Source organism: Falco punctatus (assembly GCF_963210335.1).
Source record: "Falco punctatus genome assembly, chromosome: 16".
Classification (NCBI taxonomy): Eukaryota; Metazoa; Chordata; class Aves; order Falconiformes; family Falconidae; genus Falco; species Falco punctatus.
In genome coordinates, this window is record NC_137596.1 from 1,050,111 (window position 1) to 1,064,411 (window position 14,301).

The following is a 14,301-nucleotide window of genomic DNA, read 5'->3' on the forward strand; positions in this document are numbered from 1 at the left end:
AAGTGCTTAGCCTTGTGGTAACTTGCCAAAGTCTGTGCCATTAGCTGTTTAAGAATCATCTGATGCAGACAGGGAAAGTTTCCCAAAGAGCTTTACAGTTGTGGTTTGCTAAGATCATTTTATTTCAAACCTCCAGGGAACAAAACAATCATGAGCTATAACAGCATTCTGGGTGGAAGAAAGTTTCCCAAAGCTCAAAGGAGATGTGACTGTTCCCTGAACAGAGAAAAGATTATGCTCTCTTTTCAAGGTCAGATTAAGGAGGGCAAAAACTGCTCACTGGTGGCTGCATACAGAGCATCCGGAGCAGTGTTCTGAGAAGCTAAATATTTGCATCTGTCCCTGATGTTAATGCTATTTACCCTTCCCCTCTGATGACTGCTGACATGTTGCAACATAAGGGGGTGGAGAGCAAGTTAACACACAACCTGGACGGGGCTTTTTCTGGGCCATCTGGTGGAAGAAGAACGTGTGGTATGAGAGGACTAAGGGCAGCACTGCCGAGAGCAGCCAAGTGACCTCTGGGTCCAAGGAGACCTGCCTTTCAGCGGGATCTGAACGTTGCAGTGGCTTGCAACCTACAAAATACTGCAGGGGGGTTTCCAAAGGTTTCCAGCTGAGCTTACACATTAACTTAAGAGACTTGACTGAAACCTTAGGTTTTAGAATAGGAGAGGTGCAAATCTGTCCAGGTAAGATGTCCACGGGCAAGGGGATGCCCTTGCCAAGAATCAGATTTGCAATCAGAAAGACTGTCTACCAGTCTTGGACATAATGTCAGGTGGACATTATGGGCCCTAAATTACAGCTTTTAATAGCTGTCTGGGCAGTGCATTTGTGTACAGTTGTGTACAGAGTCCGTGTTCCCGAGTCCTGCTAGGGAAGACAGCACACAGTTAGGGTACAGCAGCTTAACAGGGCCTGAATGCGGCCCACCGTGCCTGGTGTGCATGCTCTTCATCTGCTCAGCACTGTGACTCAGTCTCATTTCTTTCATGATGCTGCCTTGCAGCTGGGGCAGGTCACAAGCACGTACCTTCCCTGTATTGTGGCTCGGTGGATGAACAGCAGCTCATGAGGCTGGAAAATACTGTCCTCACTCTCACAAAGGTGAGGGTGGTGAAGAATTAGAGTATAAGGCTACACAGAAAACACAAGACGTGCTCTGTGCCAACTCAGGTAGGGCTGGAAGTGAGTTCTTCCATTTGTACCAGCTTTGACTTTCTTCTAAGCTCAGGTAGGCAAAAGGAGCCTCAAGCGCACACTCTGCACAATCTGTCACTGCACACACCCACCGTTCAAATCCCCCTTCCCTCTGGAGCACTGAAAGGAGAAGAGCTGGCGAAGGCTCTGGAGTACGACTTCTGCCCAGCGTTTCTCTGCCTGCCACCAACTCCCAGTTTGAATCCTTCTCCTGAGCACAGCCCCTGAGGAAACACTACCTTACTCGAGGTGGTAGCCCATACAAACCGGGGTTGGGGGGTAATCCAGAAAACTTTTCAAGTTTGAGGTAGGAAGTAGGAGCACTCCACAACCACACCCACCACACGTAGTGCACCAGCTGGTTAGCAGAGAAGAAACTATGCAGAAGCTACTAAGAAAATGTTAGCAAGGACATGGTTAGTGTTTTCATGGATTGAGAAAGTACAAGCATATTCCACCCGCCTCCTAGTATGTGTTTGGAGCAGACAAAGAGGACGGAAGTTTCCAGCCCGATATCTAATGATCCTTTCCTTATTGGAGCAGACTATTTTAAGGCCTATTGCTGAAATCAGAAACTAGAGGTAGCTGTTATTTCCAGCAAGCTCACTTTGTTTAAGGCATCAGAGTTGGATGTTTACTGCATGTCTTGATACAAAAGCTGCATTGACACCCAAGGCCACAGATGAGATCTTCCTAATCTCCATCACTCAGCAGGGAGGGGTGAATCACTTAGCACTCATTTTGCAGGTTAGTGTGTATTGCATGCTGGTGCACACTAAGCAAAGAAATTTAGCAGTTTCAGAGTTTCTGGAGAACCTACTGCTCAATTAGCTGATCATTTCAGGGGGAATCCAGCTTTGTAAGCACCTAGCAGCGTCAGAGGAGTAACTGCCCACAGTACTCAACACCCACAAAAACAAGAGAAATGTTGAGCCTTCGCTGTAATCAACTTTGTTGCCTGTGATGAGGTTGTGCTTGTTTTAATTCAGCTGCGGAACACCACAGGGTGAGCCTCTTGGAGGTAGTAAGGGCAAATGTGAACAGACTGGGAGTTACCTCTGCACAGCTTCCTGATCTGGCTCCCCATCGGAGCTCTCCTCGTCCACAGGGGTGACAGCTGGGACAGCCTGCAGAGATAAGAGAAGCCATGGGTTCCAGAAAGCAGTCAGCATGGTCCCATCCATGCAGCGGACACCTGACCTTCCTAAACAAGCTTTCACAAGGATATATGTCCAGTCTCCTGCAGCACCAAGGACACTCGGCCAAGAAACCTTTCCAGCATTCCTTCCCCAATCAAAACTGCCTGTTACAAGGCTGCTGCTTCTTTTGGTGCTACCAGTAAAGTTCATTAATATAAGTGCCCCAAGGATGAAAGTATGTGCATTAATGTACGGTTTTCTCTATTAGAACAGCAAAGGAGAAGAAAAGCAGCTGTTAAAAAAATAGTTCACAAACACCGTGTCAATTCCAGAGAATGCCATCTCAGCTGCTGGCTACAGGAGAGCACAGCAACTCTCCCACAAAGGGAGAGAGTACCTTGCTGCCCCAGAGTGGGGAACCTTCAGAAGCAAGTGGGCACACTCCCTGCAGTGCTTCCAGAGTGCTACAGGCTGAGCCTGCTATTCTGTCTGCTATGACCTGGAGGCAGTCGCCTCTGCCAGGGGGAGAAGATATTTATAAGCACACCACCAATTCTCTTCTCTCCTTCTGCTACTTACTGGCGTCATAGTGACGAGCGGAGATGGACCTCGAGGACGTTTCAACAGTTGCTGTGCGTGTAACTGGATGTTGGCTCCGCCATCTGATGCTCTCCGCCCCAGAGGACCCATGCCATTCAGCAGCTGCAGGGTGGGGGGCTGCAGCAGCGACTGCTCCTGGGAAGCACAGACAGTGCTGTTATCAACCTGTATGGCAGCTTCAAGGTCACAAACCCAGACACGCAGGCATGAGAGAAGACAAGCCTTCTGGGCTTCAGGAGAGATTAAGGAATAGCACCAACACCTCAGAGCTGACGTGGGGCAGAGAGGGGCAGCGTCAGTAGTGTTTAACTCTCCATTTCCCTGCACTGTGCTTTAGTTGCCAGACAGGCTGCAACCTGCAGCTCCAAAGCCAGGCAAGTGCAGTCCTATTTCTACCCAGCCCATTAATTAATTTCATAGTGCAGTGGTTTTTCATTCTTCAGCTATTTAAGGAACCCACTAGAATCATACCTAAAAGGACAGCAAGAAGATACATCTTGAATCTTATGGAGACCAAGGAACTGGCAAATAGAGTGAGCAAGTGCAAGCACGAACACCCCCCACGTGCTGCTGGAGCACGGACCACAGCAGGGAACATGTGCATTGGTCAGTACCTTGTACTCCAGCTGACCCGTGGGCTGCAGGTTCTGCCTAGGCAGCACATTGTGCATGAAGTTCACATTCGGGGTCACCTGCAGGAATGGAGCCTGAGGAGTGACACGGGGGAAGCCAGGCAGGAGCTTCTGCAGGTCTTCCATGACTTCCGTCCTGTGCAATCACATTTATAGGCAGGTGAATTAGCACGATGCGCAGAGAACCACCCACAGGTCCAGTGCACTCAGCTTCCCTTCACAAAAAGGCTTCTTATTGCTGTGGAAAATGGTCACAGAGAACAGCCAAGCTGCTCTTTGGTTTTTATTTGTCCCTTTTTCCCCTCCAAGTTGAGATTTACCAGAACTAGCTCTTTGCATTAACATAGATTGTATTTATCACGAAAACTTCATCTAGGACATGACAGCAGCACAGCTTAGGTGAGAAACTGGCTTGCACACCAGTGAATGACACTACAGCTTACACAGAGCTCACCAGGAAGAAGGGGAGGAAAGCATCTCATCCTCACCCTCAGCTGAAATACTAACCAAGTTGCGCAATGGGGCTAGGACATTTAAAAGAACACTTTTGCTAAAGAGACACCTTATATTTCCTTCTCCATCTAGCAAAAATCAAGTTTGCAGAAATAACTCCAAGCCACTCACAGCAGGAGCAGGAAACCAAAGTTCTGGATACCAGCTACGACACACATACGTGCACTCATCACCACTTGGCCTGGCTAGAGTGAAGCGGGACTGAGGGGCACACTGTGAAGTGTATTTGCCAGCCCAGAAACTGGAGACCGTTGCCAGTCCAAAAGGTGTCAGCTCTTACATACAAAAGAGCCCAGAGTGCCCTTAAGGCATTAGCCCGTCATCTGCCAATGTAGCACAATTTAATAAATCACATCTCAGAAGGACCAAAGTCATACGCTAAGAGTAAATCTTCAGGTTCCCTTAATCCTCCCTCAGGAAGTTAGAGTGCAGCACTAACCGTGGGTCAGCTACTCCAACCGTGTGCCTTCTCATAGAGAGGTAACGAACCAGAGCTTCAGGTGATGGCTCTTCCCCTTCATCACTGTCCAAGTTCATTGTTCCGTCAGTCTGGGCAGGCAAGACATTGGAAATGTTGAAATAAGTGAGGATCAAGGAAAAGACTTCAACCCAAGCCCAGGAAAAGAACTTGCAGGGGTCATCAAGGGGTGTACCTCACCTCCACAATTTGGTTTTCAGGGTTGATGAGCTGGACTTGTGGCACATTGATGCTCATGGTATTGCCTGTCTGTTCTGTCTGCTAAGCAGAGAGATCAAAATCGGACGACATGAAGCTAGCATCTCTTACAAGCCCTTTACAAACATGCTGGACTAATACCAGTGCACAGACCTAAGCACTGGGGAACAGGGAGGTTACCCTAGAGCCAGTGAATATCAGTTTATTCTTAATTCTCAAGGGGTTGCCTCATTTCCCCTCCTCCCTCCCACTCAGGCAGGGTCAGCATCTCTTCTGCTTCCCTTATGACCTGGACTCTTTTAAAGCAAATACTAATTTCTTGGTCAGCAGCACAAATTGAGGAAGCAGCATCACACAGCAGTCCTGGTCTGTAAACTCTAGCTCCCAACCAGTGACCCTCACACTGCCTTCTCCTCTGTCACCAAGCTAGCAGAAGACTTTGTCCGAAGGGTATTCGCAAACCCACAGCGAGTGAACAAACCCTCCCTAACCTCAGGATTATGGCACCCTAAACACACACCAAGTTCTCGGATGAGGAACATTTTGGTGCTCCTGCCAGGATGAGGACACCCTTAAGCAAGTCTGAGTCCAGCAGGTAAGGGTCTGGCTGGCCTTCCAGGGCTGGCAGAACACTGCACAAGCAGGGTATCTACCTGGAGGTTAGTAGAAGTGGGGAAGGTCATGGTCCGTGGTATACTTGGAGACGCTGCGATGCGCAGATTCTTGTGTCTCTTCAGACGGTCGCAGAGCAGGCTGTAGATTGCACTGTAGTGATCATAAGCATCGGCTCTTAATGACTAAAAGAAGAAAAGTAAAAACCGGGTCAGTTCTTCTTGTCAAGCAATAAAGTATGCTTCATACTGTGCTGAGGTTGCTCTGTTACCAAAGGTGATAAGCAACAAACATGGCCATTTGATCGCCAGTGGGAACAGGCAGGTCACAACTGTCAGCTTGTGGCGTCTTACCTGAATTGTGCGTTCCTTGTCCAGCCCCATGTCCGCCATTGCCAGCAACACATCCTCGTTCAGCGGCTCCATCTGCCTCTCGGTCTTCAGGTGCTGACACTCTGCTATCAGCTGTAAGAGCACAGACACAGACTTCAGCACTGACATTCCCAAAGGCACACGGATGAGTCATAGCGCTCTGAAGAACCAATGCACCAGGCTCGGGCTGCAAGCTGGCATGAGCTTTGAAGGCTGATGGCACACCAATTCAAAATCTAGTGCCTTAGGCTCTCAACGCCAAGGGCAAAGATACAAAAATATATACAGATGAGGAGCGATGTGGAAAGCAAGGCCAGGAGACACAAAGCAGAAAGGCAACACACCAGCACTTGGAACGAGAGTTCTCAAAGAGCTGAAATGAAGATGGCACCACTACATGCTAGGAGCCCGTCTGCAGCCTGGCAGGCACCGGGCAGACCCCACTCGCACACCAGCTCACTCCTGCTTCTCACCCTGTCAAACTCCGCATCAGCCTCCCCAAGCTTCATCCACTTGTGTTTGCAGATCTGCTCCATGGAGAGCCGCTTGCTTGGGTCCAAGACCAGCATGTGGCGGATCAGATGTTCACATTCTGCAAGGGAAGAGGGAGGCTGGGTAACCCGCAGAGAGGGACACGGCTTCTGCAGGAGGCAGCCTCGCGTTGCGAAGGCAAAAGCGCTTTTTTTTCTTTCAAAGCCTCACAATTCTCTGTGGGAAGTCATACAGAGCAGAAACATTGCTTCTCCTTCTGCATTTTGCAGCCGTTCAGTCCCCGACATGCCACTTTGCTGCAGACGTTTGATTTCCCCATGCCAGGAAGGAAGGAAGCCACCCGGGCAGCGGGCCGCTGTGCTGTTTGCTGGAGCCCCTAGGTGGCATGCTGTCACCCCGTCCCTCCTCGCCTTGGCGCTGGCCAGGGGACACCACTGGCTTTTTGGGGTGGAAGAGCAAAGTATCCTCTCAACATTCGCCACCGGGCAACAGCTCACTGTGAATGATTTCTCCATCGTAATACGTGTGCGCTATCGCCATGGGGGACTGAGGCTCTCCCTCATTTGGGGTGGGATCTAAGTGTGCTTTAAAAACACCACACATTTTAGCAAGCATTTTCTGCACGAAGAGAACCTCTTCCCCAAGTAAGGTGGCAGGCAAAGAAGTTTTCAGCTGGGAAACTCCATGCAAAATTATTCCTTAATCTGACAGCAGCCGACCAAGAATGTACATATAACTCGTTCTTAAGTGAAGTTGGTTTTATCTGAGAATTAATCACACTTTACAAAAATGAGACTTATTGCTACAGTATTCGGAAGCATTTTTGCAGGAACAGGACACGGACATTCATCTCCGATGGGGCTACTGCTGGAAATTCATGTGCCACAATGCTGTAAAAAGCTTCTTGTCTAAAACAGGTACACGACAGCCTCTACATTCCTACATCACTATTTCATTCTTAGCTTTTGCATCTTCAGAATTTAGAAAGAGTATATCTTTGCTAACATTTTGCTATAGTTTGCACAGTTATATACATGAAAGCTGAGTTTTTACATAAAAGTATTTCCGTTTCTAAATTCTAGATTCAGAACTCATTTTAACTTATGTTACAAACCACCATCCAACCGATAAGCTTCCCGGCATACCACTTAGCTGGCATATAAATCAGCTGGCCTACTATAATTTAAGTGCTCCAAATAATCTGTAAGCAAAGATGTGACCAGCGTCTGCTCAGCGCTGCAGGCGCACGCGCCCCTTACCTGTGGACATGAAAAATGGAATGCGAAATTTCCCACTGAGCACCCTCGCTCGCAGGTTCTGCAGCGTGCTCCCGTCGAAGGGCAGAGCGCCGCAGACCAGCACGTACAGCACCACACCGAGACTCTGTGTCCAAAACAAAGGTCACGTCAGTAGTGTTAGAGGGAGAGACCAGGAGACTGCAGTTAATCGCAGTAAATGTTGTTTAAATAGAATAAAAGAATAATAAGGAAGAAAAAGCAAGTCCTTTCGGAGCAGACCTTGTGGACATCTCAGTCACAGGCCAGCCTAAATCCTCCTTCAAACTTCAAGCTCCATTTAGACTTTTCTCTGGAGCCTCAGAAGCCAACAGTTAGAAGAAGCCTACAGCTCCAGCCTGCCTGAGGCAGCCCCACAGCAGGAGGCTCTGGCCACCTGCACAGCCACACCAAACAGCTTCAGCTGACAAAATGCCACCGTAAGGGCACGGCCGTTTCAAACCCAGCTATGACCCTTCCTCCCCACTCACCCAGCCTGGCTGGCAGAGCTCGGGGAGCCCCGCAAGGAGGAGAGGCAGGACAGCAGGCAGCCAAGCCAGTATTGAATAGCGGCTTTGTGTCACGGAGCTCGTGCCACGGAGGAGACCGTCCCAGGTCTCAGTGCTAATGCGCTCTCTGCAAAAACCTCATAGAGCAAAACTTGAAGTTTCCTCTTTCAGCTCTGCCAGATCAAGCCCTACCACAGTAGGTACTCTGCCATCCAACAGCACTGAAGTGAACCATATTTTTGGGAAACTAAATTAAAATGCATTTCTGGGCAACTAATATTTTTGGCACCATGCTTCCCAATAAAGAAAACACATGACACAGTAGCCAAAATAAAATTTTACAAGCATTTCTTCAAAAAACATTTTTTTGCCGTATCAGAGGCTTTTCTCCAAGACACCTACTACACATTCAGGAAGCAAAGCCAAACACAGAGCAGAAATTAGATCAAAGCAAAGGAGAAAGAGGTTCATCCCATACCCAAATGTCAACCTTTGGCCCATCGTATTCCTTTCCTTCAAAGAGCTCTGGAGCAGCATAGGGAGGACTCCCACACCAGGTTTTGAGCAGCTGACCAGGTGTGAAGATGTTACTGAACCCAAAATCTGACAGAATAAAGAGAAGTGATTAGAGGAGTATGATCCACTCCAAATGTCCTAACAAATGCTATTTAAGTAATTTGCTGAGACAAGCCACATACAATCCTGTAACAGATAACTGATACACAGAGACTGGAGAAACACGAGTGCACAAGAGGCAAAAAGAGTAAGAGCAACGCTGAAATCACCTGGGCAGCATACAACTTCTCTCCATACTGAGACAAAACCCCCAAGTATTAACAGCAGCATGTCCACTTCATACAGTATGAAACACACTCCATATAAACAATCTGCTGCAAAATGCTACCGCTTACACCTGCTGCACATGCTGTAACCAGACTGCTTTTGCTTAGCAGAACACGATCTTTCAAAAAGTTTGCTCTTTGCTTTTCATCCACGCGGTTTCCACGCTGGAGCCAATACGCCAGCAATCAGACCAGCCAGGGTTGCTGCAAGTCAGGTGCATAGTCTGGAATGAGGCTTCCACCCTATATTCAAGAAATCCTTCATAAATCCTGTGTGCTAACTTCCAGCCTTCAGCTTCTCTGATGTCAAGTTTCACAACTTCGTTAGGGCCAGGGCAGCTGCCAGCAAGGACAGAATGCAGACAAGGGGGAAAAGAACAGGAAATTTTGATTTTCCAGAAAGTACTATATGAGCTGGAAACTTTGGTTATGGTGGGCAGCTATACAAACCAAGTCAAATCATGCACCAACAGCAAATAATAAATCCTGAAAGAGAAATAAAAAAAAAATAGGTCTTAACCTTACAGGCAGTCAACCATCAGCTTATGTTGGCACTAACGGCATTTTCTGCTAATTAACCTGCCACCCCCTGGCACACAGCTGGGACTTGCACTGGAAAGAGCAAAGAAACTGAAGTCTGGATTCAAGAGAAGTGAGCTGCTTCTTATAAAAAAAAAAAAAGAATCACTAACAATTTCCTTCTTTCTTGCCTCAATTGAATAAAAGCAAATTCACAGTCACAGAGAGGCGTCTCCACGTCCCGTGAACACGGCATCCTTAGAAGCAAGCGCTGTCAGAAGGAGCGGTGCCACAAAGGTTATCTGCACACTGCTGCGCCTGTGTTTCTGCTAGAAGTGTGCCAGCAGGAGGGTGAGTGACATTAATGCACACGGATGGGGACCCACAGCAACATGGACATTTTCCATGGCATTTGCACCAGCAGCAGATCCTCACGGCAGGCTTGTGTGAGAAATGCTGGAAAAAAACCCAAGGACGGCCAGAAATACTCAGCTTGCAAATTCTAACTGATAAAACCAAAAAGCATCGTAGCAAAAATATACGCTACAGCTGCAGAAAGTAAAAATCTCCCATAAAGAGCTTAAGATTAATTTTGACGCCGCCACTGGTCAGAACTGCAGTGTATGTGGGATAATTCACAGCTGACTGCCTACTTGTCAGTGACACACAGGATCCCAACGTTGTGCTAGGAGAATCTGGCTGAAAATATATACTTTAATACATGTATAGAAACAGTAAAGAACATTTCAGATGCAAAAGCACTGAAGTTTTTTTCCCATTTCTTGAAATAAACACACATTCATCTTGAGACTTCATCTTCATTTTTATCTGCTTATTTCTCCTTAAGTCTTTTATCCATGCTTTAAAAGGTAAGGACTCTGGCATGCATTCTTTAGCCTCAAGAAAGGTTTGTTTTCCTAAATAATATAAAACTACAGGTTTGCCCTAACACATTCAATATTACCCTGCCAAAAGAAAAACAGTTGTTGCCTTTTAGACAAAACCCCCTTTACACCAGCACCCAGTTTCACACCAGCTTCTGAGAGTGAGCCACCAGTGATGGCCAACACCTCTGTGCAGGAGGCACAGAAAATCCCGCAGGCACTCACTGCACAGAGAATGCACTAACTGGTGACTGCGTGCTCCCGCTCACCACTTTCCTTACAGGATTTTCCATGACCTAATTTCAGGTGATTCTCCTCTCCTCCTTCAAACAGCTTCTGCAAAACTCAGCAGACTGCCTAGCACAGCTCAGCACAGCAGGCGCAGTCGGCACAGCTCCTGCCACCTCAGCCCCAGGAGGGCACAGCCAACTTTCCTTCTTCCATCCCTTCGCAGGGGCAAAATTGTCTCAATGTGAAGATGGTTTATGCTTGTGAAGAACACCTAGTGCGGTGTGTTCCTCTGGAAATACCTGGAGTACAGACAATGCTGCTGAAACCCCACCTCAAAACAGAGCAGTGAGATGGTAAGTGTTCTTTAAAAGCACGACGGCATCACAACAAGGCAGTTAAACATCCTTTAGGTTTTTGCTCTTAGAAATGAAGTCATCAGAACCTCCAAAACACAAGAGCAGTCAGCCTTTGGAGGACTATTTCAGGGAAACAGTACACAGCTGCACAATTGTCTTTTCCACCTCTGCAAGCTTTTGAGCTGTTCTGTCTCATGTTTTGAAGCAGAATGTGTAACAAGTGCCTGCATTACGGCTAACAGAGCAAGCAATAAAAACTACAGCAGTAAATGTATTTCCATCTCCTAACAACAAAGCATTTGCAGTCAAGTTTAGACAAACTCTTTCTGACTGTGCAACAACATGCTGGGATTTTGGTGCTTCACGTATTTTGAGCAAATTATTCTGGTTTAGTTACTTTTATTTATCCTTGTATGTACTCAGGTGGGCTTTGCAGCACTCTGGGAACCACTTGCATTTTCAAAACAATGAATATTGCCCCCGTACAGCCCAACACCAGCTCCAGCTCTGCACAGGAGAGGAACGAGGTGTTCCCCACACTGCTGCCCTGGCCCACTAACCAGTCACACCAATGAGCCCAGTTGGACGGTGGTGCAGCAAGCAAGCAGCAGCAGCACATTCTGCAGCGAGGGCAGAGCCGTGGCATGCCAGCCGGCAGCCGCCGCTGCCTCTGAACAGACACACAACAGCTGCCTCCTGCAACCTTCTCTGCTTCGTAAGAGCTGCAGGAGACTGGCCATCTTTGAAACTTTACCCTCTTTCACATCGGGCTGAAGTTAGCCCACAGGTTCACGGCTCTTTTTGGCAGCGGAGAGGTGGGCAGAGAGCGCAAGCCTGCAGAGCCTCTCCTTGGAGCGCACCGAGATGCGTGTCGGTGTTCAACCAGCAGGTCCGGGAGCTCCTGCAGTCGCTCCACGGCTGCCCCGGATTTCAGGATGAAAAACCTTTCCCTGTGGAGAGCTGCTGCTCTACCCAGCACTTTCTGGGCTCTGGGTGAGTCACGCTGCTTGTCTCTGTGGGGAGCTGGAGCCAGACAGCTCCGTCTTACATGAAGCACTGCTCAAAAGGCTGGGAACGGCTTCCAGAACCCACCTGTGCTGCACGCACCGAGGTCAAGGCTGGTGAAAGCAGCAGGCTTTTTAAAAGCCCCCAAAAATGTTAAGAGGGAGGATGTGAAAACCCCAAAGTAGCAACAAACCAAAATCTAAACCAAACAAAACCCCAAACTACAACTTAAATAAACCTTCTTAAAAACTATGACGAGTCACCCCAGTCCAAGGAGATATATTAATCCAAATCCTCGGGGAGCAACCAGGTCTCATTCCACAAACAGATGCAGAGGGAAAAGAGTGTTTTTAAAGAGTAAGGTAAAAGTCACAATGACGTGATATAGAGAAAGTATGGAAAAGAAACATTCCTGGGCTACAAAAAAGTGGGCCTAGTCCCTCACGTTTCCTCAGAGCAGCACTTCAGGGAGCTGGCTTTAGTATCTGCACAACAGGGACTTTTATCCTCAGAAGGTGAAAGAGCAAGCAGACTCTTGTAAATGAATGCAAAGCAATGCATAGATCAGATTCCTCTCTGAAACCATACCCCAGGAAGGCCTGGGTATTTAGCAATAATCTCAACTCCTGGCTGAACTCTCTGACTGGGAGCACAAGTGAACATAGTGCCAGGAGCTACCGACTCAGACTTTGAGAAGGTACACTGGAGAAAAAGCATCCATGGGAAAAATGAGAGTGAGGGTAACAGCACTTCTATCTTACTGTTTACGGAAAAATAGTACAGTTGCAATCAATCAAAAAAAAAAAACAAACCCAAAACAAACCAAAAAGCACACTTGTTGTCACCACCAAGTGGGAACAGCAGCATTAACCCACTTCAAGACTGCCACGCTATCTTCCTAAGCATCAATCAATTAACGGAGTAATCAATCAATTAACTGAGTAATTGCCAAGTAAGGGATGCAAAGCTGCAAATGGAGGTCAGTGGTAATGTGCTAGGAAATCTGCACTGGTCAGAGTCTGACAAATTCCAAAAGCTGGTGGAATTAAGCACATTACTAAAGGCTGCGCATATGGGCATCAGAAGCATCACAAAGCTACAGCCCCAGCCTCAGCTCTGGGTGTCTGAGGTGACACGCTGGCTCACTGCATCCTTCAGGCTACCTGTGTTGCTGTTACTTGGCAGGTAAAGAGTGACCAGACCTACCAAGCGAAGCCTTTAGAAGGCACTCGAGATGTATCTATAGCTTCCATCAGCTGAACATTAAATGCATGATTGAAGAGGTTTGGGTTAGAGACAGTTAATGGGTTTGGCAGTGAAGGTTTAGCTGGTCCTCCACCCTGTGTAACAGGGCTTTGTGCATTTCTGCTGTCTTTATTCTGGGAGGTCTGGTGTGAAAGAGATCAGTTGTATCGCTTCTTTTTTGCTCTTGAAACAATGGAACAACTGGCGTCAAGTTGTAATTGATGAGTTATAGGGACAAAACTTTATACTTGGAAAAATCCTATACCATAAATCAGCTTTTCCAGGCTATTTTTCAAGTCGCTACTACATCCTCCTGCCAAGTAAAACACTACCACCACCAGGGTGGGAACTATCTTCTAGAGTCCATTCTGGGAGCAGATATTTGGAAGGAAAAAAGTTTCCAACTCCCTTAGATTAAAAAAAAAAAAAGTTTCCACAATTTTCAGATATTCACAGAGCTTGTCAGCATGCTCACACGGACATTTCTTTAGGAAATCCAGCTGTATTCCAGTTACCAGCCGGGTTAGTTTTTAGCTTCTTTCTTTCTATTTGCTTGGCAGCCTCGCCGCCTACACACAGATTAGATTTTACCCCATGAACACAAGATGGCCTCAAACCATTAGTGCATCAGTTTGCATAGAACAGACAGCAGAAAGTGCTGCTTACAAAGACCTCCTGAACCACCTTGCTTGGAGGAGCTCCATTACCCGCCACCAACCCCGTCCATGGCAGCAGTTACCATCAGCCGCCTGCTGCTGCCCCCTCCTTCAGTATGGAGGCTCTTACCCAACGGTAGGAAATCAGTTTGACAAGTAAAAAACGAGCCCTTTTCCCCATATTGTCAGTATGTTTCTCTCTGTTTTTTCCTTTCACACAGCGCAGTCCTGGGAAGTGTGAGCTGTCGGGCTTTCAGCTGGCCACAAAACACCACACAGTGCAAGGCAGCACAGATTCACTCAACACATAGGAAACACTATGAACCGCTTGTATTCATCAGCAACATGTTGTTTCTTCCTCATCTTCTGCTCCCAGAACAGCAAGGAAAAGGCTACCATCCTTGTGCCGAGGAGGACATGGTTCATACTATACAAAACTTCCCCTGGACGCCTGCAAGTCCTTCACTCCTTTCTATTCCTTCCCCATTCCCTCCTCACAAAGTGAGGATAAAAGGAACTGAAGAAATTACTAATCATCTTAC

The 14,301-nt window shown here is 47.5% G+C and overlaps 1 protein-coding gene across 8 annotated transcripts in view; it reads right to left on the minus strand.

Annotated features, from left to right (window-relative positions):
• The window catches only part of SIK3 (SIK family kinase 3), a gene marked incomplete at its 5' end in the record, with an annotated part of 92,326 nt that overhangs the window by 16,859 nt on the left and 61,166 nt on the right, over positions 1-14,301 (minus strand). For 4 of the 8 annotated variants that reach the window (XM_080366793.1, XM_080366789.1, XM_080366794.1 and 1 more), the window contains 10 exons: positions 2,260-2,330; positions 2,922-3,077; positions 3,557-3,710; positions 4,527-4,636; positions 4,746-4,823; positions 5,417-5,560; positions 5,729-5,839; positions 6,220-6,338; positions 7,498-7,621; positions 8,500-8,624. In XM_080366793.1, the coding sequence (XP_080222919.1) occupies positions 2,260-2,330; positions 2,922-3,077; positions 3,557-3,710; positions 4,527-4,636; positions 4,746-4,823; positions 5,417-5,560; positions 5,729-5,839; positions 6,220-6,338; positions 7,498-7,621; positions 8,500-8,624 (1,192 nt within the window). Of the gene's footprint in view, positions 1-2,259; positions 2,331-2,921; positions 3,078-3,556; positions 3,711-4,526; positions 4,637-4,745; positions 4,827-5,416; positions 5,561-5,728; positions 5,840-6,219; positions 6,339-7,497; positions 7,622-8,499; positions 8,625-14,301 lie in introns of all 8 variants that reach the window. The other 4 variants (XM_080366792.1, XM_080366788.1, XM_080366790.1 and 1 more) reach the window with 1 other exon arrangement.